Source organism: Equus asinus, chromosome 26 (genome assembly GCF_041296235.1).
Source record: "Equus asinus isolate D_3611 breed Donkey chromosome 26, EquAss-T2T_v2, whole genome shotgun sequence".
Taxonomy (NCBI): Eukaryota; Metazoa; Chordata; class Mammalia; order Perissodactyla; family Equidae; genus Equus; species Equus asinus.
The window spans coordinates 37,714,641-37,741,584 of NC_091815.1; the positions used below are offsets into that span (position 1 = coordinate 37,714,641).

At 56.3% G+C, this 26,944-nt stretch overlaps 2 protein-coding genes across 2 annotated transcripts; one reads left to right on the forward strand and one right to left on the reverse strand.

Moving 5' to 3' along the window:
- Positions 1–15: 15 nt before the first annotated feature.
- TFPT (TCF3 fusion partner) lies at positions 16–9,329 on the reverse strand. Its single transcript, XM_014856495.3, has 6 exons — positions 8,877–9,329; positions 8,362–8,620; positions 5,100–5,170; positions 882–951; positions 583–801; positions 16–198 (listed from the first exon to the last, which is right to left on the reverse strand). Exons 1-6 carry the CDS (start codon positions 8,897–8,899, stop codon positions 79–81), a joined length of 762 nt encoding a protein of 253 aa, XP_014711981.1. The 5' UTR covers positions 8,900–9,329; the 3' UTR covers positions 16–78.
- PRPF31 (pre-mRNA processing factor 31) lies at positions 9,323–25,402 on the forward strand. The gene is made up of 14 exons (XM_014856494.3): positions 9,323–9,456; positions 11,745–11,929; positions 12,036–12,096; positions 14,508–14,591; positions 15,217–15,314; positions 16,262–16,368; positions 17,408–17,577; positions 19,624–19,781; positions 21,029–21,118; positions 22,800–22,927; positions 23,016–23,088; positions 23,521–23,649; positions 23,739–23,837; positions 24,999–25,402. Exons 2-14 carry the CDS (start codon positions 11,753–11,755, stop codon positions 25,122–25,124), a joined length of 1,500 nt encoding a protein of 499 aa, XP_014711980.1. The 5' UTR covers positions 9,323–9,456; positions 11,745–11,752; the 3' UTR covers positions 25,125–25,402.
- The last annotated feature ends 1,542 nt before the right edge of the window (positions 25,403–26,944 follow it).

The following is a 26,944-nucleotide window of genomic DNA, read 5'->3' on the forward strand; positions in this document are numbered from 1 at the left end:
TCAGAGAGTGTGTGTGATTAGAGGTGGGAGCAGTAGACAGCAGCCCAGGAGAGTGTGGGGCTCAGTTTATTGGGGGGATCAGTCAAAGGGGGGGCTGGCTAGGGTGGGGTAGGGCAGCAGTTTGTCTGGGCCCCGAGAAACCCAACTGGAATCCAGGGCCTCATCTGCTTCGAAGCCAAAGTCTTCCTCGACCTTGATCTGGGGGGAGAAGGGCGAGGGCGTGAGTAGAGATGGCCCGGGGCCTCATTTCCGGCTTCCTCTGTGCACCTCCGAGAAAAATGCCAACCCTCCGGGGCCCCTGTGTCCGGTTCTTCCCGTCACCCACCTTCTCGTGGCCCTCCGCTCCCGCCCTCTCGTTATCTTTCCTCCCCACCACCTCCTCCAGGGCTTCCAACTTCCTCCTCCAGCCAAGCCCTTGCCCCACTTTTTCCAGCTCATTCTCCTTCCCCACCCAACCCCGACCCCCTACAACCCCTCCTGCTCCCCGTCCTTTCTGTAGCTCTCCCCTCCCCACCAACCCAGCCCCTAGGGGTCCTGGTCCTGCCCTGCCCGGTCCGGTCCCTGCGCCCCCGGCTCTCCCACCTGCACCGGGGCCAGTTCTGGCGTCAGCGTGGCTCCTGCTCGGCGTCCATCCCGGGGCGCTCGCCGCCTCTTCCGCCCGCTGGGCCCCTCACCCGGGGCTGGGCTGCTGGGTTCTGGGGGTGCGGGCGTCCTTCTGGGCGGGGACAGCCCCTCTTTCTCTGGAGGCTCGTTCTCGGCGTTGCCCGGGGTGGGGGCATCTGTGCCCTGGCTGCCCTCGTCCTGGCGGGAGATGAGGGGGCAGGTGAAGGCTGGGTCCTGGGCTCCCGGTTTGCCCAGCCCCCCGGAGACCCCGCGCTCACCTCCAGCACAATGGTGAACTGGCCGGCCCGGTAGTCATCGCCGTAGGAGTCCAGCACTCTCATGAGAAACCTGCGCCCGGAGAGAACCGCCAGTGGAATAAGTCTGTTCTGGCGGCTGGGGAAAGGGGCACCCGACAGCCCAGCTCTGACTGTGAAGCCAAGGTGCCCTCGACCCAGAAGCTTCAGAGCTCCCAAGTCTGAGACCTGGGTGCCAAGCACTGGACCAGCCGATGGGACTTTAGGCAAGACAAGGTGACCTCTCTGTGCCTCGGTTTCCTGCCCGGCCAACAGGAGATGATGACTCCGACTAAGTGGAGTGCTGGGAGTGACACTGCAGCTAGATGATCGCTTTCAAGTACTCAACGGGTATCGGCTTAGTAAACATTCAAGCGTAAGTTGTCATTTTTTTTTCAAAAGGTGTGCTTTTTTTTTTTTTTTTGGTGAGGAATATTGGTCCTGAGCTAATATCTGTTGCCAATCTTTCTTGATTTTTTTTTTTTAAAGATTTTTTTTCCTTTTTCTCCCCAAAGCCCCCAGGTACATAGTTGTATATTCTTCGTTGTGGGTCCTTCTAGTTGTGGCATGTGGGACGCTGCCTCAGCGTGGTTTGATGAGCAGTGCCATGTCCGCGCCCAGGATTCGAACCAACGAAACACTGGGCCGCCTGCAGCGGAGCGCGTGAGCTCAACCACTAGGCCACGGGGCCAGCCCCTTTCTCGATTTTTTTAAGTCCTTCTAGTTCTATGTGGGATGCCACCACAGCATGGCTTGACGAGCCGTGTTAGGTCCACACCCAGGATCCGAACTGGCGATCCCCAGGCCGCTGAAGCAGAGCACACAAACTTAACCACTGTGTCACTGGCCGGCCTGTAAAAACTGAGAGGCAGGTGCAGACCACCCTGCGGCCTTCTCTTCTTTCCCGTCCCTGCTTCTAAAAGCTTTTTTTTTTAAAGCTCTGATTGATTGAATGCTACCTGTGAGCCAGCGCCTGGGCGGAGTGTTTTACACGCACAGTCTTACTCCTTCTCGAGTATGCATCGTGCCCCGCCCTGTCCCAGGCAGTGTTCCAGGAGCTGGTCATGTGTCAGGGAACAGAACGAAGGTCCCTGGGCTCTTGAACTCAGAGTCTTGCAGGGAGACAGACAATCAGCAAATCAACAAACCATAATGGGTCAGAGAGGCGGAAAGAGGCAGATGATACCTGATTGGGACTTCAAAAGGACGGTGGGGGAGGCCTCACTGAGAAGGTAAGGGAGTGGCAGAAGAACCTTTCTGGCAGGAGAAACAGCAAGTGCAAAGGCCCTGAGGTGGGAAGGTGTCTGCTGTGTTCTAAGTAGAGCAAGCAGGCAGGTGTGATGGGCCGTTTGATGCAGGGCCTTGGTGGCTGTTTAAGGACGTTAACTCGGAGTCAGGTGGGACCCCTGCAGGGTTTTGAGCAGAGAAGTGACTTGGTCTATCTTACATTTTATTTTAACTTTTGAAAAAAATGATGTGTTTTTTAAAATTGTGATAAATAACATGAAATTTACCACTTTAACCATTTTTAAATGTACAGTGCGGTGGCATTAAGTACATTCACGTGGTTGTGCAACCATCACCACCATCTGTCTCTAGAATTCTCTTCATCTTGCAAACTCTGTCCCCAATAAACAACAACTCCCCGGCCCAGTCAGCCACCACTCCGCTTCCCGTCTCCATGACTCTGACTACCCTAAGAACCTCAGGCGAGTGGAATCACACAGTATTGGACCTTTGGTGACGGGCTTATTTCACTTCACATAATGCTTCAAGATTGAGCCATGGTGTAGCATGTGTCAGAACCTCCTTCCTTCCTAAGGCTGGATAATATGCCAGCATATGCATACACCACATTGTTTATCCGTTCCTCCATCCATGGCTGCCTGGGTTGCTGCCACCTTTTGGCTTTTGCAAATAACACTGCTATGAACATGAGGTTACAACTATCTGCTCGTGTCCCTGCTTTCAGTTCTTTTCGGTATGTACCCAGAAGTGGAATTGCTGGGTCACACGGTAATTCTATATTTAAAAATTTGGGGGAGCTGCCATACTGTTTTCCACGGTGGCATGTCTTACATTTTAAAAGGACCACTCGACCACCCTCCATGTTTCTGACGGTCTGGCGAGAGGCCCAGGAACTTGCATTGTGACAATTCCCAGAGGTCTGAGGCTCGAAGTCCAGGGCCCACACACTGAGACCCACGGAGCTGGGCTCCAGACACAGAGCTCAGAAGGCGTCTCCTGGGGCTGGCCCGGTGGCATAGTGGTTAAGTTCACACACTCTGCTTTGGCGGCTTGGGGTTCGCAGGTTCGGATCCTGGGCACAGACCTAGCTCGTCAAGCCAGGCTGTGGCAGCATCCCACATAAAATAGAGGAAGATGGGCATGGATGTTAGCTCAGGGCCAATCTTCCTCACATAAAAAAAAAATAAAAATAAAAAATAAATTAAAAAGAAAGCATGACTCCCTGACGAATCCACAGGGAGTTTAGCGTGTGCGGATACTTCCTCTGCCTTTTGAAGTTGTCACCATAAAGGCCACCCCTCCCCTTCCCTAGACTGGGTCCTGCTGTAAAATACAATCTTGGCTGATGGTACAAATAGGACCAAAAGGGTTCAGCCAGGCCCACCCCATTGTGACAGACTTGGAGGGGCACAGCAGGTGCAGGGAGATGAGTCAGATCACAGCAGGAATTGTGTGAGAGGTCACATCCTGGGCCCAGCTCGGCGGCAGTGGAGGTGACAAGACGTGGGGTTCTGGTATATTTTAAGGGTAGAGTTGACAGGAGCTCCGGTGGGTGAGATGCAGGCAAGAGGAAGCAGCACAGGATCCCCAGCCCTTGGGGGAGGGGCCAGGCTTGGGGGAAGTCAGGGTTAGTTCTGGAAACATGTCAGAGAGCCAGTGTCACCGTCCTGCGGGCAGCCAAAAAAGAGAACAGAGAGCTCCGAGGACAGCTGCAGACAGGATCTGGAGGTCCGAGGCCGCCAGGTGGCCTTTAAAACCACAGCGCTACGAGCTCTGCAGGCGGGGCACACCCCCCAGCACTGACCAGAACTTCCCGTGAGGACAGACATGTCCCGTACCTGCGCTGACCACTGCAAAAGCCACTGGCCAGCTGCTGCTACCACTGGGCACCTGGCACGTGGCAAGAGTGACAAGGAACTGAGCTCTTAATTTCATCCCCTTTAAATTAAGTGTACATCACTTCCTGTGCCACGAAGCACCTCACACGCGGCGAGTGCAGCTGAGCAACTGAAATTTTAAATTTCATTTAATGTTAGTTAATTTAAACGAAAAGTGGCACCTGTGGCTCGTGTGCCGGAGGAACTGGATTCCTAATTTCACTTCCTTTCAGCTGACTTCAGTGTAGATTGCCCCCTGCAGCTACTGAGCGCTTGCGTGGTGGGAGCCTCTCAGGAACTGAATTTTCAACTTCATTTTAATGAGTTTTAATTAAATTTATTCATGTAGTTACAGTGGATTTTAATTAAATGTCAATGAAAGTTGCCACCTGTGGCTACCGTGCTGGACAGCACAGAGATGGACAGAAGAGGACTTAGGGCCAAGCCCTGGGGGACAGGGTTTGGGAGGAAGAGGATGGGGCAGGGAAGTGGCCGAAGGCCAGGGGGCAGGGGAAACCCGGGAAGGTGAGGGACCTGGACCCCAAGAAAGTGCTTCACAGAGGCATATCCACCGGCCAGGGAGGCGGAGGGCTGAGGACCAAATGAGGGGCTGAGCATTGTGGAGCCCTTCCTCACAAGATGAAGAGGGGGACACAGCCAGTGGCGGGGTCAGCATCAGATCCCGGGCGGGCTGGCCCCAGAGCTCACGCCCCTCCCGGTCACAGTGACACAGGTGCACAGAGGGAAGCTCTGAGCTCAGCTCACCCCCTGGGAGCTCCCACTTCATCCTCAGCAGCCTCGTGACTTTGGCATTGCTCTTGTTGACAGGAAACTGGGGCTCAGAGAGGGCATGTCGCTTGCTCAGAGTCACACAGCAAAACAGTGCTTGAAACTGAGTCTGTGAGCACACCTAGGCCCCCCAGGCTCGGGTGCAGCTCTTGCCTGCAAGGCCCAACCCCACTTCTGGCCCCTGTCTACCTCAGCCCCCGCCCTCCTGTCCAGCCTCGCTTTGTCCTGGCCCAGTAGGGCGGGCAGACAGGATGGTGGTGGGAAGGTCAGGGGGCGAGGCAGGGCTTACCTCCGCTCCTGCTGCAGTCTGCGCGTTATCCGCTGGACCTGATGGAGCCTGCTCAGGACCCGCTCATTCACCTGTGCGGGGGGTGGGAGGGCGCAGGTCAGCGCTCCATTCATGCTCCCGCTCAGTCGGTCCTAGATGGTGAGTGCAGCCCCCACCGTGCACTAGGAACCAGCCGTGGCCTCTGAGGCCTCCTGCACGTCCCCCTCCCCACCCGTTCCCCACCTTTCCTGCTCCTCTCCCGCCTCCACTGCACCCGCTGGCCTCCAAGCCAATGCCCAAACCCCTTGCGCGCCTTCCTGTCCCGGGGGTTTCCACACGCTCTTGCCCCCCATGTCTGCACCGCTCATTCCCTCAAGTCTGTGCAGGGCATCCACTCGCCTCCCCCTGAACTGCAACAGCCCCCCCCCCCCATGCCCACGCCAGAACCCCGCCCACCCAGCCACGCTCCTCAGCTTCGTCTTTCCTTACAACGCTCATCATTGCCTTCCATGCTATTTACTTGTTTTGCTTCCTGTCTGTCTCCCCACCAGAACATAAGCTCCCAAAGGATGGGGATTTGTGCCCATATCCCCGTGCCATGAGCAGAGCCTGCAGGGGAGGGTGCTCTGTCACATCTCTGAACAAGCAATGTCACACAGTGATAATGTGTGGGCGGACGCCAAGCAGGCCCCCGTGCTGGGGAGCAGGGCAGGGGGTGGCTACTTCAGTTAGGGCTGTCAGAGAAGACATGTGGGCCAAGACCTGAACGACGACGTGGAGACAAATGAGCAACAAGCCAGGGGGAAAGGAGTCCAGGCTAAGGGAACAGGCACTGCACAGCGTCTCAGGACCCCAGCCTAGACACGGGGCGGGAGAGAGGTGACTAAGCCCAAGAAGAGGCTAAAGTGTGTACTGCTCCTGAGTCAGACAGACCTGGGCTGGAATCCCAGCTTGCTGCTTCTCAGCTGTATGAGCTTGGGCAAGTTACTCAACCTCTCTGAGCCTCAGGTTTCTGCATCTGTAAAATGGGAATAATAACAGAACCTATTCCTAGGGGGTGGGCTAAGGGCACTCAAATGCCAGCTCCTTCGAGCGGACGATCGAGTCCCTTTGGGCCCCAAATCCATCTGTTAAACAGGGTTCGGAATACCGCTGCTCAGCGGGTAGGGGGAGCAGGGATGAAAATTCTGAGACATCCTTTGCGCAAAAGCCCGAGGGCAGGCCTGGCACACGGCGGCTGTGACGGCACCTCCCTTGCACTGAAAGACCCTGCGAACACAGAATGCCCGGGATGAAATATTATTGCTAACGGTGGATGGGGGGATTCACGTGAGGAGTCTTGAAAACACCAGAGGAGAAGAGGACAGAGAGGAGTGGTCCTGGAGGGAGGAAGGGAGGTGGGGAGAGCTGAAGGATGCAGCCGAGGCAAAAGCTATATGGGAAGAGAGACACTGTGTCTGGTTTATGTACAATCGCTCTGAGTTACCTCTGCAGTGTCTACTTTATATGTACACATACACACGTATGGAAAACTAGGTTACAAATAGCACTGCTACGAACACCCTGGTAACTGTCACTGTTTCTGCTGGCTACATATGGAGGGCTGGCACTGCGGGCCACAGGGTATGCAGAGGTGCGGCTTGGTGCAGCTTCAGGGGAATATAATTTAGACCCGGAGCTGACCCTGCTCCGAGCGCTCCACTGCTCCCACTGCCCTCAGCCTGGCATTCAAGGCCATCTCCCCTCTGGCCCTCTCCAGCATCGCCCATCCAACCAAACACCCCTCCAGGCCTGAGTGAGGCTCCTGCTGCCCAGAGTCCCGCGTGCGCCTCTGCCTCCAGTCAGTCTGACCCACTCCCGCTTATCCTAAAACTCGGCTCAAACATTGCTTCTTTATCACTTCTCTGCCTCGCCCCCTCCTCTTCATGTCCTTGACTCCTACCCCAGCTCAGGCCTCATCTTCTCCCGCCTGGACCACTAGACCAGCCTAGCCTCCCCCTTCCCAGAGCTCCCCGACACCACTGTTATGGGTTGAATGGTGTCCCCCAAAACAGGTGTGTTGGAGTCCTAACCCCCAGGGCCTCAGAATGTGACCTTATCTGGAAATAGGGTCTTCACAGAGGTAAACAAGCTAAATGAGGTGATTAGGGATCCTAATCCAATGTGACTGGTGTCCTTATACAAAGGAGAAATTGAGGGGCCAGCCCAGTGGTGTAGTGATTAAGTATGCACTCTCCACTTCAGCAGCCCCCAGTTCACAGGTTCAGATCCTGGGTGAGGACCTAGACCGCTGGTCAAGCCATACTGTGGCGGTGTCCCACGTACAATATAGAGGAAGAGCGGCACAGTTGGTAGCTCAAGGACAATCTTTCTCAAGCAAAAAGAGGAAGATTGGCAACAGATGTTTGCTCAGGGCCAATCTTCCTCATCAGAAAAAAAGAAAGAAATTGGTTAGGACACAGACACACACAGGAAAATGCCACATGAAGATGAAGGCAGACATCTAGAAGTCAGGGAACACCAAACATTGCCAGCAAACCACCAGAAGCTAGAGAAGAGGCCTGGAACAGATTCTCCTGCACAGCCTCAGAGGAACCAACCCTGGTGACACCTGGATCTCGGACTTCAGCCTCCAGGACTGTGAGACAACACATTTCTATTATTCTGCCACCCAGTTTGTGGCACTTGGTTACAGAGGGCCTAGGAAACTAATACAACCAAATTCAGAGAGTCTTTCAAATACCCAGATCTGACCTGGTCCCTCCCCTGTTTGAAACCTTTCAATAGCTCTCTCCCACTGTGAAAAAAAAAAATTCACACTTCTTGCCCTGGTGTTCGCGGCCTTTCAGGATCTGGGCCCCGCCTATGGCTCCATCCTCATTCTCATCAAGGAGCCTAAAGCAGTGATTCAGCAGAGAGAGGCTGAGTCTGGGGCACAGGCCCTGGGGATGGAGGGGATGAGCAAGATCCAGGCAGATGTGACAGGCAGAAGGGACAAGACGGGAGGAGCGCCTGACGTCAGGGCTATGGGAGACCTGAAGAGCCCGATCAGTGGGGAGCATGAGGGGCACCTGTGAGACATCAGCCAGCCGACCTGGGCTGGGAAGCTCCTAGAGGAGACTCCCCGTGCCCCGCACCGTGCCTGACACATAACAGGTGCGAAATGAACGAAAGATCCCTTCACCTAGTCAGGGAAGGCTGGGCAGGTGGACGGGCGGAGGCTGGGAAGGGGTGGTCATTTAGGCCAGGGGACCCTAAAGCGGGGCAATCCGCACTCACCTACCTGCTCGATCTCCCGGCAGCGCCGGCCCAGCGCCTGATACTTCCTGCGATTTAGTTCCCGCTGGCGGCGCCGCCGGCCCCGGGCTGCCTCCTCCTCTTCGTCCCGCTCCCGGAGCCCCGAGCCGCCAAGACCGCCGGACACAAACTCCACTTCTGTCTCAAGCTCGCTCTCCAGGATGTGGCCACCGAACAGCGGAGGCAGCGCCAACTCCGAGCCTGGCGGCGCTGAGAATTCTTCAAAACCCACGGCTGCCATGGTCCTGTAGGGTCAGGGGGGCTCAGGGACCCTGAACCCCTGGCCCCCAGCTCCTCCTCCCTCAGACCCAGGAGTCCAGGCCCCCAGCCCCCTCCCCTAGGCTGCTCGAATACAGACCCCAGTCCCTAAAAACAGTTCTAAGCCAAAGCAGTTGCATGAACTACAATCCCCATCAGCCCTCAGGGTAAAAGCGCGGATGCCTGCACACTCTGCAGCCGCAATGTCTTTCGGGATTTGTAGTTTTCCCCAAAGCCACTCACCCCTCTCTCTGCTCCAGTTCCATCGCTCTTCCGCTCCGGGCGCCCCAGACTTCAGAACTTACAACTTCGAAAAGCTCTAGGTTAAGTCGTTAGCAAAACTACTTGTCCCATCAGTCTTCACGGCCAAGAGATAAGGGACTTAGCCGCTCGGCCTTCTGGGAGTTGTAGTTCCCAATTTCCAGCCCACTCCCCTCCCCCTCTCCCTCCACCCCGAGTCCCGGCTTAAAGGCCTTGCTTTCTCGTCGAACGCCTTCACCCGTCGTCCGAGTTTTCCCCGTCTTTATTCTTGTCTCAACACCCTGTCGTCCGATTACGGCGATTCGCCACTTGGCAGGCTCAGTCCTCGGAAGACCGTGAGCCGAGTAAGCCCCTTCTCCCTTCGGCGGCTCACCCCTTCTCCGCCTAGCGGCATGTGCTAATAAAGTTGTTGTTCCAAACGCTGCCAGGAACGTCGCGGGGCGAGGACCAATCAGAGTGCGGCTTTGCCTGCGTAACGGCGCGAATGTGAGACGTCATCCGTGAGGGTCGACTGCTGCAGGGAAGCTAGTTTCTTAGAAACGGTGGTGCGAAGAACGAAGAGGTGAGTGTGATGGAGACAAGGGAAGGGCTGGAGGCCGGGTTCCCGCGTCTGGGGGAGGCAGTGCGGAGGGAGGAAGGCGGGCTTTCGTAGACTGACTCCGCAGAGATCTTATATACTCCTGCCGTGTCGCGGCTCTGGGGACATGGCAAGAGCAAAAATTGTTCCCTGTCCCCTTCGCGCTTCGCCTGGTGCCTTAGTCAAGTAATTACTTACCTAAAGAGTCAGAAATGCGTGAAGCGCCTTCGGGTGCACGCAGGGCCTGCGGGGGTGTGCACCGAGCACCCCGTGTCGTTTGGAGCGGGGTGCGTGGGTCGGGGATCTGCGATATGAGATGAGGCCTGAAGGCTGAGGCGATGTGGAGCCAGGAAAGAGGGAGGGAAGCAGTTGGCAAGCGAAGGATATGTGAGAAGGAGCCGCCGACAAGGGGGAGTGGCGGAGGTGCGGCTGGAGAGGTTGGCCGGCATCAAGAGAGGTCATCGTGCCCACTCCGTGCCAAGGGGCCGCGCTGGGGATAGGGAGCAACGAACAAAACGGACACGGTCCCTGTTGTTACAGAAAATTTAGCTTAATGGGGAAGATGGGCATTAAACAAAATGTTAGAAAAGTAGAGGATCTTAGGGGTTGAGGCAAACTCAGGGGCTCGTAAGGTGTCTAACAGCGGGGCAGGATTAGTCTAGGGGTCAGAGAAGATCCATGATCTGAGGCATATTTATGACGCTACCCTGAGGGATGGAAAAAAAAAAACACATTCAGAGACCTGGAGAAAGGGAACTATAATGTGGTGGGTGTAAGTATTAGATAACATTGTTCATTTCCCCAATGTTTCTTGAATGTCTGCTGTGTGCTAGATGTTCCGTTAGCTGGTGGGCATATAGCAGTGAACAGACAGATGTGGTCCCTAGTTTTGCTTATAGTTTGGTGGGGGAACTGAAGAGAGAGCGTATGAAGAGATACTGGAGTCTTATATATGGGGAGCGATTTATGTTCTGTGAAAAAGGAAGAGTTCCTCTATTCAGAGAAAGAGGAGAGTTTTAGAGAAAGATCTGTGTGAGGTAACGTAGGTGCATTTATGAGGAAAAGCTGTGTGATATAAAGGGGACATTGCATCTTCGGGAGAGAGGAGGATATGAGTGGAGATTGATCTCGTAGAGACAACTGGACATCCAGGGGTCTCAAACTGGCAGCTCAAGGGCCCACTCTGTCCTTTAATCTGTTTGGTTTGGTCTGTGCCGTGGTGGTTTGTTTTGTTCTGGGTGTTATTTAAATTGCTCATTTAAATAATAAAAAGGAAACTTTTCAAACCAAGAGATTCCACATAAAAATTCTGAATTTCTTACTTCTCTTGAAAAAATTGAGAAAACCTGGTAATGTGGAGCCCACATTCCCACTGGCAAGGCGAGTCTGAAGCCGGGCACTGGCTACTCCTTTCCATTGGGCCTGATTCACGAGTTCTCCAGGCTCCGCTCCTCCCTGCTGACCAGCTGTGCCTCACTTGGTTATGTCACCCCCTTAGCCTCTGGAGGCAGCCTCTGTTTTTATACATTAGAGGAGCGTGGTATGGAAGGGAAAGGAATGAGAAAGGGGATTTGTTTTATGGGGAGAGGAACAGAAACAGGAAAAGGGAGAAGTTTCTTATTTAAAAAAAAAAAAGCAGTGAGAGGATGGCGTGGTGGGGCTTGTACCCTGTTGAGTTGTGCTTCCCAGCCTTTGCCACTCCACGGGTCTCCCAGAAGATGCTAATATTTGTACAACCCCTGGGGTAGATGAGGAGGCTGCTCGTGGCCAGAGGTGATTGGCTTGGGGCCCAAGACTTAGGCCCGGCCTGGTTGCCCTGATGGCTGTGGAGATCAGTATTTTAGGATGTCTCTCACCCATTTGGGGCCCAACAACTAGGGAGGAGGGGCCTCTGTTACAGAGAAAAAAAGGGATGTGAGGAGAGGTCACATCTCATCAAGGGGAGGGTATATCTTTTAAGTCTTAGCAAGGTGGTGGCAAGAGGCGCGTGCTGTTTCTTGTCCAGTGAAGTGGGTGTGAGAAAGGTAGGTGATGTGAGTGACGCCTGGAGACCATCTGCTTCTGGGAGGTTTCTTCATGGATTCACTCAGGAGGTTTTTATTAAGCACCTATTGTGTGCCAGGCACAGTTAGGAGGTGGAGAAGAAATCAAATGACAATAGCTGTCCTTAAGGAGCCTGCACGCCCCGTAGGGTTGATCAGGGAGGACCGGGGCCTCCCGGGGGAGAAACCCCTCCCGGTACTGAGGGGGAACCCTGCTCTCCCTCCCCACAGGCCTCGGGATGTCTCTGGCAGACGAGCTCCTGGCTGACCTTGAGGAGGCGGCAGAAGAGGAGGAAGGAGGAAGCTATGGCGAAGAAGAAGAGGAGCCGGCGATCGAGGACGTGCAGGAGGAGACGCAGCTGGATCTTTCCGGGGATTCGGTCAAGAGCATTGCCAAGCTATGGGACAGCAAGATGGTGAGCGGGTTGTCAATGGGAGCCCCCAGGAGGGGCGATGAGAAGAAGAAATGGCTCTTCTTTCTGAAGAGTGCTGGGTTCTCACTCCCCTGTCCTTCCCGAACAGTTTGCTGAGATCATGATGAAGATCGAGGAGTATATCAGCAAGCAAGCCAAAGCCTCAGAAGGTACCTTCTCCCCTCCCACGCGCCCTCGCCTGCCCCGCTCTTCTCCGGCCAGGCCCCTGGGCTCTTTGCTGCTGCAGCCTTGGAAGTTGGGTCTGTCTCTCAGCCTTTTCCAGAGCTTCTCCTCTTCCATCCCAACCCAGTCCCCTTCTCCGGCTAAAATGACATTGCATTATAAAGCCGACACTCCTTGAGTTCTTGCTCCGTGCTGAGCCCTCACTAATTGTGATGGGACTTGTCTCACAGCGTCCCAAACGGCAGTGAGTCACTTGACCAGTTCCAGGGGTTTTGCCACGTCTGTAAACCACTTGTCTTATTACTTAGTTCACGTTTTCTTTGAATCAATGTGCTTTTTTCCTTCAATTTACCTAAGAAGGAAAGTTGTCGCTGCTGTGAATGGAAAGCTGATATCGTTTGCTGCATAGAAAGTAACCATAAAAACACACAATTACTAAAGCCTCACCTGAGGTTTCTTCTCACTTCCAACTGTGGGGAGCTCTGGGTTATCTCTAGAATGTTCACCTCCAAGAGGATGATCCTGTTAAGGCTGGGCTCTCAGATGCAGTTGTCCGCAGCAGGAAGCCACGGGAGCTGTCAGGCACAGGAGTGGGGTGGTCAGAGCAGTGTCAGGGAGCCGCACTCCTTCCTTCCTTCTTTAAAGTGTTCTTGAGGCACCCTGGGGGCCAGGCCCTTGTGGGCTCAGCCGTGGTCCCTGCTCTCAGAATGCAGAGGGTGTGGTGAAGCCAACAGGCAAGGTCCCAGACAGTTATTGGCGGGTGGTGCCCCTGGGATGGAGGGAGCTCAGGACACTCTGGAGCTGCAGGAGGGCCTGCCAACCCTGCCTCAGGCGTCAGGGAAGCACTTATACCTGAACTGGAGCTTGAAGCATGAATACACACACCAGGCTGAGAATAGGGGGGCATGTGCCCAGGGAAAGAGAGCTGCCTGTGCAAAGCCTCGAGCATCCCGAGTGACAGGGAGGCCGAAGAAGGTGCCAGATCTGGCAGGGTTTCGAATGTCAGGCTGAGGAGAGTGCCGTGGGGAGCCATAAAAGTGACATTTCCTGATGTCAGGCTGGTCTCAGGGACTGAGTCAGACCCAATCCACCCAGTGTCTAGTGGGGAGGGTGGACACAAAATGTCTCAGAACTGGATGTCAATTGTGTCTGATGGACACGGCAGGAGTGCCCGAGGCACAGAGGAGACATCTGTCCCTCCTGAGAGGTGGGGGAGGACTCAGGTGCCATCTGAGTCTTGAGGACATAGAGGCATCTGAGCATCAGGGTTAAGAACATGGGCTCTGGCATCACATCTTAGGTCTGCCATGTGCTGCCTCTGCGACATCAAGCCATATCCTTTCATGTCTTTCTCTGCAAAATTGGTCTAATTTAACACCCACCTCGCTGGGTGATGTGGATAAAATAAGTTAATACCCGGGGCTGGCCCTGTGGCCGAGTGGTTAAGTTCGCGCGCTCCGCTGCAGGCGGCCCAGTGTTTCGTTGGTTCGAATCCTGGGCGCGGACATGGCACTGCTCATCAAACCACGCTGAGGTGGCGTCCCACATACCACAACTAGAAGGACCCACAACGAAGAATATACAACTATGTACCGGGGGGGCTTTGGGGAGAAAAAGGAAAAAATAAAATCTTTAAAAAGAAAATAAATAAATAAGTTAATACCCGTAGGGCACTTGGACCAGTGTCTGATGCATGGTAAGTCCTCTGTGTGTCAGCCTTGGCGACTACTGCATGTGAAAATACCATCATCATCACTGTTGTGATTATTATTACTGTTAAAGCCTGAAGAGGAGTTTTCCAGAAACAAATGTAGAAAGGGACGCACCAGGAAAAGGGGACAGCATGTGCAAAGGCCGAGACCAGTGAAGCAGCCCTGAGTGTTCAGGGCACTGTAATCAGTCTTTCATGGCTGTAATGTAATAAGACAAGGGCGTGGTGGTGGGAGGATGGGGCTGGGAAGGTGGGGAGACCAGACTGGATTTGGCGAGTCAGCCAATATCCATGGAGCAACTCCCACGTGCCGGGTGCCATTATGGGCACCAAGGGTGCAGTCGTGGGAAACAGGCACAGTACTTGTCCTCACGGGGCTTCTGGGAGGTCTTCCATCCTAAGTCAGGGGAGCTTGGCCATTAGCCTTAGGGATGTGGGAGCCCCGGGAGGGTTTAGTTCCAGGGAGAGATGGGGTCAAGTCTAGACTGGCCTGGAGGCCAGCCTGGAAGGGGAGAGGCAGGAAGTTTGCAGACATAAACCCCTCCTCTTGCTGATTCTTCGGCCCCTCCTCCTGCTCCCCTCTGGGCACCTCCCCAGCCTCCCCCAGCTCTGGGGCTTGGGACGGTGTGGGGTCAGTGGGGAGGGTGCTTAGCCACACTCACACCAGGCTGTTTCTTACCTGCACAGTGATGGGACCAGTGGAGGCGGCCCCTGAATACCGTGTCATTGTGGATGCCAACAACCTAACTGTGGAGATCGAGAACGAGCTGAGTGAGTGCTGGGAAGGGCAAGCAGAGATGACCCTGCCTGGTGTCCTTCACACCCTCCTCCCATCCCCAAGGGAGGGACAGGCAGGATCCTGGGCTGCCTTCTCCACTGTCCTTTCCCAGGGTCCTGCCCCCAAGCCGTTTATATTAGTTTGAATCCACGTTCAGCTGCTGTAACAGAGTGGCTTAAATAAGAAAGGAGTGTATTTTCCTCTCGTGTGAAAGCCTGGATGAGGGTCCAGGCCTGGTGTAGCAGTCTCTGGTGCCCAGGCTCTTTCTGTCTTGTTGATCTGCCGCCTGTTTCATGGTGCAAGGTGACTGCCCACCACCAGCCATCACCTCCACATCCCCACCAGCAAAACGGGGGAGAGAAGAGGAGGGCACAGTTCTCTTCAAGGGGGTGACGTGAGAGTTGCACATGTCACCTCAGCTCACATCCTGTAGACCATAACCAACTCATGTGGCCTCATCCAGGAATAAGGGCAGCCAGGAAACGGAGCCCTCATGCTGGGTGTCCGTGCACCCAGCTAAAGCTCGGTGGGTTGGTTACTAAAGGAAGAGGGGAAACGGCTGCTGGGGCAAGACTCTGCCTGCCCCTCATCAGACACTCCCGTCTCTGTTCTCCTCAGACATCATCCATAAGTTCATCCGGGATAAGTACTCGAAGCGATTCCCCGAGCTGGAGTCCCTGGTCCCCAACGCCCTGGATTACATCCGCACCGTCAAGGCAAGTGGAGACATGTGGGTGCCCGGGAAGAACGGAGGCTTCTCCACGCCGCTCGTGTGAAGGGGGGCAGGGCCCTGCTGTTAGACCCCCAGGCTAAGGGGAAAGGCTCCCCTTGCTCGGCTTTTGGCTCGAGACAGGTGGGCACAGCGAGCAGGTGAATGAACTGGAGTGAGTGAGCTGGAGGCTCCGGCTGCTTTCTGCTGCTTCTCAAGGTCTGGAGATAGTGGAGAAGGGTCTACCCAGCGTGGGAGAGATGGAGTCCAGAAAGAACGTCCTCATGGCTCCCGCCCCACCCTCCACTCCCTCTCCTTCCCCACCTGGGTCTCCTGAGAGGGGCCTCAGCTTGTTGAGGCCAAGCAAGCAAGAGAGGGAGATGAGGGGATGCCCTCTAGCACTCCTCCGGTGGTGGTTGGAGCAGCTGGTGTCTGAGCTGATCTGAAGGCTGACAGAGGGGCAGCCACACAGAGATTTGGGGGAAGAATCCTAAATGCCAAGACTCCCCAGGTGGTAATGAGCCCTGGTGCCTTCAAGGAATGAGAAGGGGAGTGAGGAGAGGAGCCGAGGGGTCGCTCACATCTGACCTCTAAGGCTCTGGGTCTTATGGGAAAGCCCGGGGGGGGGTGGGGGTCAAGCGCAAGTGAAGGTGGGACATCAGCAAGGAGGCTCCCGTGTGACTCCAGGAGAAGGTGAGGAGGCAGCAGGGGATGTCCGTGTGGTCAGCAGGCCTGTCGAGGCAGTGGGTCCTCTGTGGCTGGCCATTCGCTTGGGTCTGTTTCCAGATCAGCCACCACAGGCAGGCGGGGCTGACCCTTTGAGCAGTGACATTCAAAGTGACCACTTTGTACAGACCAGTGTCCCCAGAAGAGCCCTGAGTGGGTGCAGGAGCGAGAGAGAGTCCAGAGCCTTCCTGAGCCTCTGCCTGCCTGCTCTTGCCTTCTTACCCGCAGGAGCTGGGCAACAGCCTGGACAAGTGCAAGAACAATGAGAACCTGCAGCAGATTCTGACCAACGCCACCATCATGGTCGTTAGTGTCACCGCCTCCACCACCCAGGGGTGCGTACATAGCAGGGAGAGGGCGCTGTGGCCCACCTCAGGCCCAACTAACAGCAGACAATGATCTTGGGGTCCCAGTGGCACAGATGTCAGCCTAAGGCAGACAGTTCATTTCAATTCCACACGTTTGATCAGCACTTCCTGTGAGCCAGGCACCATACTGGACTCGGGCATCCCCAGTCAGGAAGCAGCCTTCCCCGACCAGTAGCCTGTAGTCTTGAAGGCTGAGGCAGAGGGCAAGCCCGTGATTAGAGGTGTTTGTCTCTGGTGTGTCGTCCCCTGGCTAGAATGAAAGCATCTGTGAAGGCAGGGGCTTTGTTTAGCTCCCTCGGTCTCCCTGCACCCCTCTGGCTCCTGTGCCATGCCTTAGGGAAGGAGACATCTTTAAAGCCCAGAGCGGAGTCCTGTGGGATGGGGACCTCCCGGGGGCCGGCTTCCTGTTCGTTGAACAAACACTGACGGAGCAGCGGGCGCTGTTCTGAGGACGGGGCTTACAGAACCTAGCAAAGCAGAGGTGGCCCTGCTCTGCTCGAGCTCCTGTCTGGGAGGAAGCAGGTGCATACACGGGTCAGAGGCCGAGTGTCAGGATGCGTAGGGAGTGCCGAGTAGCGTGGGGCAGGAGGAGGGGCACCCACCTGGAGCAGATCAGGGTGGCTTCCAGGAGGAGGTGACGACTCAGCCTCTGAGGGGAGCCATTGGGGCCGGCAAGGCTGAGACCTGAAGGCTGAGGAGGAGCCGCCACAGGGGACTCAGGGGAGAGCATTTCAGGAAGAGGAAAGAGGTGTGAAGGCCCTGATGACACCCGGAGACCAGAGTAGGCAGGACAAGGCCCCCGCCAGGCCGATGAAGGTGGCGCTGCCTGAGAACTACGATTCCCAGCTGCCCTTGCTTCCGGGCCTCAGGACTTGTGGTTGTCTTGAAGTTGCACACACGTACATGCATGTGCACACACAGCTGGGAACACGGGGGCTCCCACGCCAGTCAGACAGGATCCCCAGGAGGGGCCAGCATCGTCCCAGCTGCGTCCCCACCCCTGCAGCCAGCAGCTGTCGGAGGAGGAGCTGGAGCGGCTGGAGGAGGCCTGCGACATGGCGCTGGAGCTGAACGCCTCCAAGCACCGCATCTACGAGTACGTGGAGTCTCGGATGTCCTTCATCGCACCCAACCTCTCCATCATCATCGGAGCGTCCACGGCCGCCAAGATCATGGGTGAGGCCCCAGGACCAGGGCAGAGGGGCATTCCGGGCAGTGATGGTCCAGGGTCTGCAGATGGGCCATGCAACCTTGGGGAGTCACATCTCCTTTCTGTAAGACAGGATTTGGCCCCGGAGCCCAAGCACCATGTCCCCCTCGCACTCTCCTGGTCAAATCTCCTGGAGATCACAGGTTGGCCAGCCTGCTTTTTCCACAGACTCCGAGAAAGGATGATGGCCTTGACCTGTTCAGCCCGAGCCCCAGCAGAGCTGAGGCCAGACAGGCTGTAAAGGAAAGAGGTAGCGGGGCCCACAGAGAGGCCGGGAGGCCGGTGCTCCTCAGGCAGCGTGTCCCGGCAGCTCCCAGCTCTGCCACAGACCCGCGGGCTGCCTGGCAATAGTAAAATTGGTTCTCTGAGCCTCAGTGTTCTCCGAAGACAGGGTGCTAGTCCTGGCAGTGTGTTAGGACGAAAGGGTGGGTCCCCAGAGCACCCCCTTGGGCTCCTGGCCCCTCCCCTGGAAGTGGACAGACGCTTCCGGGGGAGTTTGGTAAAGCAGCTGTGTTGGTTGGCTAGGGCCGTTGTAACAAATTACCAGGGACTGGGGGCTTCAACAACCGAGCTTTATTCTCTCAGCCCTGGAGGCTGGAAGTCCAAGATCAAGGTGTTGGCGGGGTTGGTTCCTTCTGAGGCCTCCCTCCCGGCTTGCGTGTGGGTGTCTTCCCTGTGTCTTCACATGCTCTTCCATCTGCATTCTAATCCCCTCTTATAAGGCCATCAGTCAGATGGACCAGGGCCTATCCTATGATGTCGTTTTATCTTAATCACCTCTTTAAAGACCTTGTGTCCAGCTACTGTCATATTCTAAGGTACAGGGGTGTTAGGACTCCAACATAAGAAGTTCGGGGGACACACTTCAGCCCATAACACAGCCTTGGGGGAAGGGGAGAAAGAGGCAGTGGTTTCAGGGCAGGAAAAACTGGGGTGTGGATCCTGCTTCCTCCCTTCGTTGACCCTACATCCTTGGGCAAGTGACTTCATGTGCCTCAGTTTCCCCAGTGGTGATTGGGGGATGTGCTAGTTTCCTACAGCTGCTGTTAACAAATGACTACAAACCAAGTAACCTAAAGAACGCAATTTAGGATTGTATGGTTCTGCGGATCAGAAGCCCGCCGTGGGCCTCACTGGACTAAAATCAAGTGTGGACAGGCCTGCGTTCCATTTTGGAGGTCTAGGGAGGAATCTGTTCCTGTGGCTCTTCCAGCTTCTGGAGGCCGCCTGCATCCCTTGGCTTGTGTCCCTGTCATCAGTCTTTAAAGCCTCCTTTCTCACATCACTCTGACTCTGCCTTTTTCTTCCACTTTTGAGGACTCGTGGTTAACTGAGCCTGCCTGGATCCTCCAGGATAATCTCCCCACTTTGAGATCTTTAGTTTAATTGTACCTGCCAAGTCTCTGGCTCTGTAAGCCGCTGTAGGCGCGGGTTTTGGGCTGATGGTGAACATCTACGCGGGGCCGTTTCTCTGCTCCCTCACTGCTTATGACATCTGTGGTGCTGGAAGCTTGTTTTAAGGATTCGTTGGTCTGATGAGACGGTGTAGTCCTTACAAACACCAAGCACGGGGCTTAGCACCCAGCAGACCCCATCAGAGGTGGGAGTATTCACCCGCAGCTCCTCTTCCTCTCCCCCGTGCCTGTAGACAGGCTCGTGGGAACCCGGAGGTGTTCACAGCCAGGCCCTGTTGTCAGGGTACCCCTGGTGAGGTGAAAGCTGTTCTAAAACATTCAGGTCGCAATCCCCAGGGCAGGAGCCGTGCAGCTTTGCAGACTCTGCGGTCAGGTTTCTGTTGGGCCACTTGCTCACTGTGCACCCTCAAGCAAGTTGCTTCACTTCTCTGAGCCTCCTCCCGGTTCCCCTCTGAGATGACACACGGCCCAACCTGGCAGGGCCACCTCAGGGATCCAGCTGGAAACTCATGTAAAGGTGTGCAGCACACGGTGAGCCCCCAAACGCCCCGTGTTTCTTCTGACCTCCTGCCTCCCTCTCCCTCCCTCCTGCCGCAGGGGTGGCCGGTGGCCTGACCAACCTCTCCAAGATGCCCGCCTGCAACATCATGCTGCTCGGGGCCCAGCGCAAGACGCTGTCCGGCTTCTCGTCCACCTCCGTGCTGCCCCACACCGGCTACATCTACCACAGCGACATCGTGCAGTCCCTGCCCCCGGTGAGCCCCCTCCACCCCGCGTCATCGCCTTTGGCCCCCAGCTCCCCAAGGACGGAGCCTTCTGCTGATTGGAAATAGCCTTGTCTCAAGGGGCTGTGTGAGCCTGAGCAGGTGGCCCCCCACTCCTCGTTCCATCAGTCACAGCTGACGGTGTGGTCAGGAACCCGGAGGATGTGGTGGCACGGGGCGGAAGAACAAAGATGCTGGAGCAGGTGCTGGGGTCGGGTTCCGGCAGCACCACTTGCCAGTTGGGCAACCTCAGGCAAGAGGCGCGAGCCCTGTGCCTCCACCTGCCCGTCTGTAACGCGGGGAGAACAGAACTCATCCACGTGAAGCCCTTCAAATCAGGCCTCACGCCCAAGGAGCAGTGTAAGGCCGGGGGTTCCCAAAGTCACCCTCGGGGGTAGTGACCTGCTGGAAGGTTTCATGGAACTCACTGAGAGCTGATCGTCTCAGGGCGATGGTTTGTCACAGCGAGAGGACCCAATAACATCAGCAGAGGGAGCAAGTGCGAGGGGCGGGGTCCAGAAATACCAAACAGAGCTTCCAGTCGTCCCGTCCCCGTGGAGTCAGGACACGTTACTCTCCAGCCGTGCACATGTGACAGCACACAGGGAATCACCAGCCAGGCCTCACTGTTCAGTCTTTGCTGGGGCTCAGTTACATGGACATGACAGGGTTGCCTGGGTGGCCGACAGAGCCCATAACCCAAAGAGCCCACCTGACATCACACGGTTACTGTCTGGCCCCCAGGCCACCAAAGGTCCCCACCCAGGGGCCGAGGGCCAAGGTTAGACCTCTCAGGGCAAGGTTAAATTCTTCACTACATGCAGCCACTGCTCACTTTATTATCATTATTATTGTGAGTTGAGACCTGTGGCCGTGGGTTTTACATGTACCTTTTAGGTCTTTCCCAGGACACGGACCGCCTTCCTTTCAGGGCATATAACATGGTTTTCAGTCACACACACATGGATATTTTCTATTTTAATAATAACATACTTATTTTTAGTGTTTGATGATCTTTCATCTGTAGTACAATTAAGTTGTCTAGGCAAACCAGTTTAAGTGTTTGGAAAGTAGGTTGACAGAACACATTGATGATAATTCACTGCTAGACTGCATCATCCTAGGGACGCACAGCACGAACGCGGAGATGCTGGCGGGCAGAAGTGGAGACCGTGGGGGCTGGAGTTTCAGAAACTCTCAGTGATCTCATTGACCCCGCTCCCTTTCCGTTGCTGCAGGATCTCCGGCGGAAAGCGGCCCGGCTGGTGGCTGCCAAGTGCACGCTGGCAGCCCGCGTGGACAGTTTCCACGAGAGCACGGAGGGGAAGGTGAGGGGCGGGTGGGCGTCTGTCCATGTGGGTCTGTGGTCTGTCTCGGGGAGAGCTGTCATCGGGGACCCACCGCACAGGAGCCGTGCCTTAACAGACAGCCCTGTGTCTGTCTCTGGGTCCCAGCGAGGCCAGCTTCCCTCTCCCCTGCTATACCAGTGTTCTGTCGCTGCTGCTTTAGCAAATTACCACACACCTAGTGTCTTAAAGCAGCCAGAGTTTGTCATCTTACAGTCCTGTAGGTCAGAAGTCCACAGGGGTTTTACTGGGTTAAGTCAGTGTTGGCTGAGTTCGTTCCTTCTGGAGACTCCAGGGGAGGATCCATGCCTGTGCCTCTTCCAGCTTCTAGAGGTGCCTGCTTGTGGCCCCTTCCTCCATCTTCCAAGCCAGCAGCGTAGCATCTCCCATCTCTCTCTGACTCCGCTCCTGTCTTCACATCTCCTTCTCTGACTCTTTGAAGGACCTGGCTAGGACACTGGGCCCACACTGATAATCTAAGATACCCTCCCCATCTCAAGGTCCTTAACCTGATCACATCTGCAGAGTCACTTTTGTCATGTGACAAACGGTGACATATTCACAAAGACCAGAGATTCGGACTTGCCTGCTGTACTTCAATCTGTCCCCTCTGCCAGCCCTTGTTTTCATTCAAGTAACATTCAGTTAATCTCTGTCTTCCTTGGCGGACCTGTTCCGTGACAGTAGATATGTTTTCTGTCCTGTGTGGTGGTGTTCAAGCACCCAGCCTGGCACAGTGTTCAGGGGTTCAGTTTCTCTGCCCCTTCTCACTCTCTTTGACCCTGGTCTCGATGCTGGGGGTACAGCAGTGAACAGCACAGACGAAAGCCCTGTCTCTGTGGCATTTACATTCTAGTTGGAGATGGGGCGAGGGGACAACAGCAGGTAATCTGTAGTGTGTTCAGCAGTACTGAGTAAACAGATGCTAAGAAGAAAAGTGAAGGGCATGAGTGGCAAGGGAGGTTAACCTTAGGGAGGGCTTCTCCCAGGAGGTGAAGGTTTAATGTAGACCTCAGTAAAGTTAGCGAGTCACATGGGTTCCCAGGGGAAGAGTGTCCAGGGAGCAGGAACAGTCAGTGCAAAGGCCCTGGGGCCAAAGTGTGGCAAGCCCAGAGAGAGGAGGCTGGTGGGACCCAGGAAGATCATGTAGAGCCTTCTGTGCTGTGGGGAGAACTTGGCTTCAGCAAAGGTTCTGAGATGGGGGCTGATTTGGGGTCTTGCCTGAAGGCAGAGCCCAGTGGGTTTTGCAGGGTGAGAGAAACAACAGAATTGAGGCTGACTGACTCCCGGCCGCCCCAGTCACTGACCTGTGGAGAGCTAGGGCAGAAGGAGGGGGAGCAGTTCTGGCTGCCCTGCTCACCTGAGGGCTCTTCACAGCCATGTAAAGGAGACGGTTGTCTGTGGGGTGCAGTGTTCAGAGGAGAGTCTGAGCCTGAGATACGAGTCTGGGGGTCATCAGGTCGCAGGTGGACCTTAAACCCGGAGAGCTGAGAGCGGACAAGATCCTCGGGGCCCAGGTGCAGGGGAGGCCCCAGGAGGAAGGAGTGAGCCCCAGGGCGGGAGCTCCGCTCATGCAGATGGAAGGACAGATGGACAGACAGGCGGGGCCCATGTCTGCTGCCCACGGGAGCAGCTTCAGCACCTTCCCCCACCCCCCGCCCAGGTGGGCTACGAACTGAAGGATGAGATTGAGCGCAAGTTCGACAAGTGGCAGGAACCGCCGCCTGTGAAGCAGGTGAAGCCGCTGCCGGCCCCCCTCGACGGGCAGCGCAAGAAGCGAGGCGGCCGCAGGTGGGGCCCTTGGGGACCAGCAGGGGCGAGAAGGGAGGGGAGGAGGCTCACACCCTCCCAGCTGACTCCTGGGTGCCCCTGTCCCCAGGTACCGCAAGATGAAGGAGCGGCTGGGGCTGACGGAGATTCGGAAGCAGGCCAACCGCATGAGCTTCGGAGAGGTCAGCCCCCGATCCCCGGGCTGTGGAAGCTTGGGGCTCCTCTTCCTCACCAGGCCCTGCCCCTCTGTCCCCTGCTGCTTCCTTCCTCTCCATCCTCTGGCTCTTGCTCAGATCTGGAGCACCACCCCAGCCTCCTCCTTGGTCTCCTGGCCTCCAGTCTCACCCCTCCCCATCCAGCCAGCCCCAAAAGGGTCTACCCAACACTTAGTGCCCGGGGTCCTTGTCTGGGCACCAAAGGCGGGTCAGGATCAGTCCCCTGCAGGCCTCCCTGCCTCGCCCTTCCCCGCTCCTCTTCCTACATTCTGCCCTGCCATCCTGCGCTCCCCGGGCCTCACCCTGCCAGTCTCATTATCCGAACAGCATCCTACTAGTCCTGGGCTTCTAGCTGATCAAGGGGGTGGCTAACCCCAGGACATCTTCCCATCCCACCAGATCGAGGAGGATGCCTACCAGGAGGACCTGGGCTTCAGCCTGGGCCACCTGGGCAAGTCGGGCAGCGGGCGTGTGCGGCAGACGCAGGTGAACGAGGCCACCAAAGCCAGGATCTCCAAGACACTGCAGGTACGGGCCGGGCCTGGGTGGGCCAGGAGGGGTGCACGCTGGTGACAGAGCCCAGCTCGCAGCCTGGATCTCCTCTCCCCGCCCCACAGCGGACCCTGCAGAAGCAGAGCGTGGTGTACGGCGGGAAGTCCACCATCCGCGACCGCTCCTCAGGGACCGCCTCCAGCGTGGCCTTCACCCCGCTCCAGGTACCTGCCCAGCCCCTGCCACTGCAGTCAGGGGGCTCTGCTCCCAGCCCTCTGAGTGGCCCTGGGGAAGCCCCTGCCCTCCCTGGGCTTCGGCTGCTTCGCCTGTGAAACAGGCGCACGATAGAGCCCTCACACGGCTGTCTCAGACGGTGCCCTGGTGAAGCACCTAGAGAGCATAGTGTGGTCCCTGGCACCCAGTGAAGTTAACAGGGACAGGTGGGAAACAGTCGTAGCCGCGAGCACGGGCTGGCTGTAGAATCCAGGAGACCAGTTCCTCTCCATGACCTTGAGCAGGCTCAACCCCTCTCTGAGGCTCCGGTTCCTCTCCTTCCAAATGGGGGTGTGGTTGGGGCAACCTCTGACCCCATGCAAGAAAGTTCATAGTTCATCCCAGCCCGGCCACTGAGGCACGGGATCGAGCGAGGATGAGTCACTGCATCTGTCCGTGCCTCCGTTTACTCACCCACAAAACAGGGTGAGCGTGTCCTGTGGTATCGTGAGGAATAATTGAGCTCATTCCGTTCCATCAGCAAGTGTCTCCTGAGCACCTGCTGAGTGCTGAGCACTGTTGTAGGCGTTGGGGCTAAAGCCGCAAACGAGACAGTAAGTCTCGTCCTCATGGGGCTCATGGGGCGGCAGGGGACGGATAAATAAGTGAGATACACAGTGTGCTGGGAGGTGGAAAGTGCCGGGGAGGAAGGAAGGGAGATAGAGAGCCACCAGGGAAGGCCTCTGCGAGGAGATGAGAATTACCAAATTTAAGATATTTTGAACAGGGCTGGCCATGTGCTGGCTCCCAGAGCTGGTCATTGTCATCAGTGGGGTTGGTGTGATTTGTTGATACCACAAGGACTCAGTTTCTTTATTCAGAAACCGAATGGAATCAGCTGTTCTCAAATGTTGGTGGAGAACTTGTTACAAATTCTGATGCCCAGGTCCTCCCCTCCACCCTGCCTCCGGGCCCACTGAGTCAGAATTTCCCAACGTTGGGGAGATTTGGGGACTAGAAACCTGTATTCTTGTCCACCTAGAGCCTGAGGACCACTGAGAAGGGCCTGTGGGGCCCTGACATTTCAGGCTTCTCTTACTGGGGCAGGGGGGCTGTTATTAGGGGCCAGGCCATCTCCCCACCCCGTCATCCTGTCTCCCTCATCTGCCCAGGGCCTGGAGATTGTGAACCCACAAGCAGCCGAGAAGAAGGTGGCCGAGGCCAACCAGAAGTATTTCTCCAGCATGGCCGAGTTCCTCAAGGTCAAGGGCGAGAAGAGCGGCATCATGTCCACCTGAGGACCACAAGCTGGGCAGCCACCCACTGACGGGACACGAGGCCCTGCCATTCTGAAGGGGCCAGGTCAGGGCTGGGAGGTTCCAGCACGGAGAGCCACCCTGCCGTCGGCCCAGAGCCAGGACTGTCCAGGAGGCACGGGAGGAGGCCTGGCCCCCTAGCACCAAGGTCGCCACCTCCTTCAAGGGGCAGTGCGTCTTCTTCACACCTCATCTTTTTTATTTTAACTGGGAAAGGAGATAGTTTTGGAAAAAGCGTAATTAAAAGCACACTATCAGTATCTGTCCTTGGGGAGTGATTGTCAAATACCCGGGTGACTGGAGGACGAGAGCTACCAGGTTTGGGGGACAGAGTTTGTGCTCCCCTTCCAGGTGGTATCCGGGGGACCCTGTCACTCCCTCATCACGGGACCCCAGGAAGAGAAGAGCCCTCTCCGTCTCCAGGCCCCTCGGAGAACAGCAGTCGTTGACACCCAAGCGATGTGGCTGCTGAAAGCCCGGCCTGCCTCGCAGCTGATGCCTGAGTGGTCGTGGCTTCCTAGGTGCGTGGCCTCCCCTTCCCAAGCCTCCAAACTTAGACCACGAGGTGCCTGTGAGGATGTGAAAGATGCCCAGGAGGCACCTAGCATGGGGCTCACCATCAGGGCCGGGGACTGGGCACTGTCATTACTGCTATCCAGTGTTTGCTCTGTGCCCCTATTCCCCCTGGCGTGCCGAGCCCCGACTGGGTCGGAGGTGACGGGCTCCCTGCCCTGGTGGGGACTCGTTGCTGTAAAAGATCCTGGAAGTGGGGCTCAGCCAGGGCCTCCTTCCCTGTGGCTGAGAGGTGCAGGCTGAGGCGCATGTGGCCCGCAGACAGCTGGGGGAGAGGCCATCTGCAGGGGAACAGCGTGCACAGCCCCAGCTCATAACACGAGACCCTGGTTACCCTACAGGGGCTAATTGAGGAAGAGTGCCGCCAGGGGCCCATCTACTCTGCTCAGAGCTGGGCTTCACAGTGACACCAAGGAGGAAGCCCAGGTCACTTAGCTGTGTGGTCACTGCTTCTCTTAGTTACTCAGGAGGCAGGTGCACAGAAAAGAACCCGCCCTGTGGGAGGGCACTGCCTCCTGTCTCTGCCCCGCTCCCACTCCCTCCAGCTCAAGCTCTCTCCTTGGGTCTCTCTCTGGCTCACTGGGTCCCACCTGAGCTCTCCCTCTGTCTGTTCCTCTCTCTGGGCCTCCCCTTGTCAGCACTCGGGGTGCCATGGCTCCATGTGTGTCTCTGGGACCCAGTCCCTCCCTCAGCCCCGGGCCCTGTCTTGACCTCAGCAGCTGAGTCTGTCTCCCTCACGTCAAACAGTCTGCGCACCTGGGAGATTCCTTTTGACGGCCCAGTTACCCCAAGTCATGTAACTCTTTCCCCAAATTTATCCCTGAGCCTTTAGATCAGCCCTGTTTAAAAGTGACAGCCTTTGCTGGTCGCTGCTTATGGGTGTCCCGGGAAGGACCATCTGTCCACAGCGCTTCAGAATCCCCATCTCCCCTGGCCAGAGTGAATCTATGGGGGAGGGGGGACCTCGGAAGAATCTGCATCACCTGGCCTGCAGCCCTGCACCCTCTTAGAACGGAGACCCTCATAGTTTAAGATGCTTCAGAATTACCTGGAAGCCTTGTTAAAACAGGTTGCAGGGCCCAGAGTTTCTTACTCAGTTGGTCTATGGCCGGGCTCAGAAATGTGCATTTCTAACAAGCTCCCCGGTGATGTGTATGCTGCAGATTCAGGGACAACGCTTTGAGAGCCACTGCTCTAGAAAACTCTGTATCAGATTAGCTGCATGTTGG

What these genes read in the sequence shown, in the direction of transcription:
- PRPF31 (XM_014856494.3), top strand. Translation starts at nt 11,753, where the DNA reads ATGTCTCTGGCAGACGAGCTCCTGGCTGACCTTGAGGAGGCGGCAGAA. An exon ending in CACGGCCGCCAAGATCATGG is followed by an intron (nt 17,578 to 19,623) that starts GTGAGGCCCCAG and finishes CTCCTGCCGCAG; the next exon opens with GGGTGGCCGGTGGCCTGACC. An exon ending in TCGTGCAGTCCCTGCCCCCG is followed by an intron (nt 19,782 to 21,028) that starts GTGAGCCCCCTC and finishes CCGTTGCTGCAG; the next exon opens with GATCTCCGGCGGAAAGCGGC.
- TFPT (XM_014856495.3), bottom strand. Translation starts at nt 8,899, where the DNA reads ATGGAACTGGAGCAGAGAGAGGG. An exon ending in AGTTCACCATTGTGCTGGAG is followed by an intron (nt 802 to 881) that starts GTGAGCGCGGGG and finishes ATCTCCCGCCAG; the next exon opens with GACGAGGGCAGCCAGGGCAC. An exon ending in CAGAACTGGCCCCGGTGCAG is followed by an intron (nt 199 to 582) that starts GTGGGAGAGCCG and finishes TTCTCCCCCCAG; the next exon opens with ATCAAGGTCGAGGAAGACTT.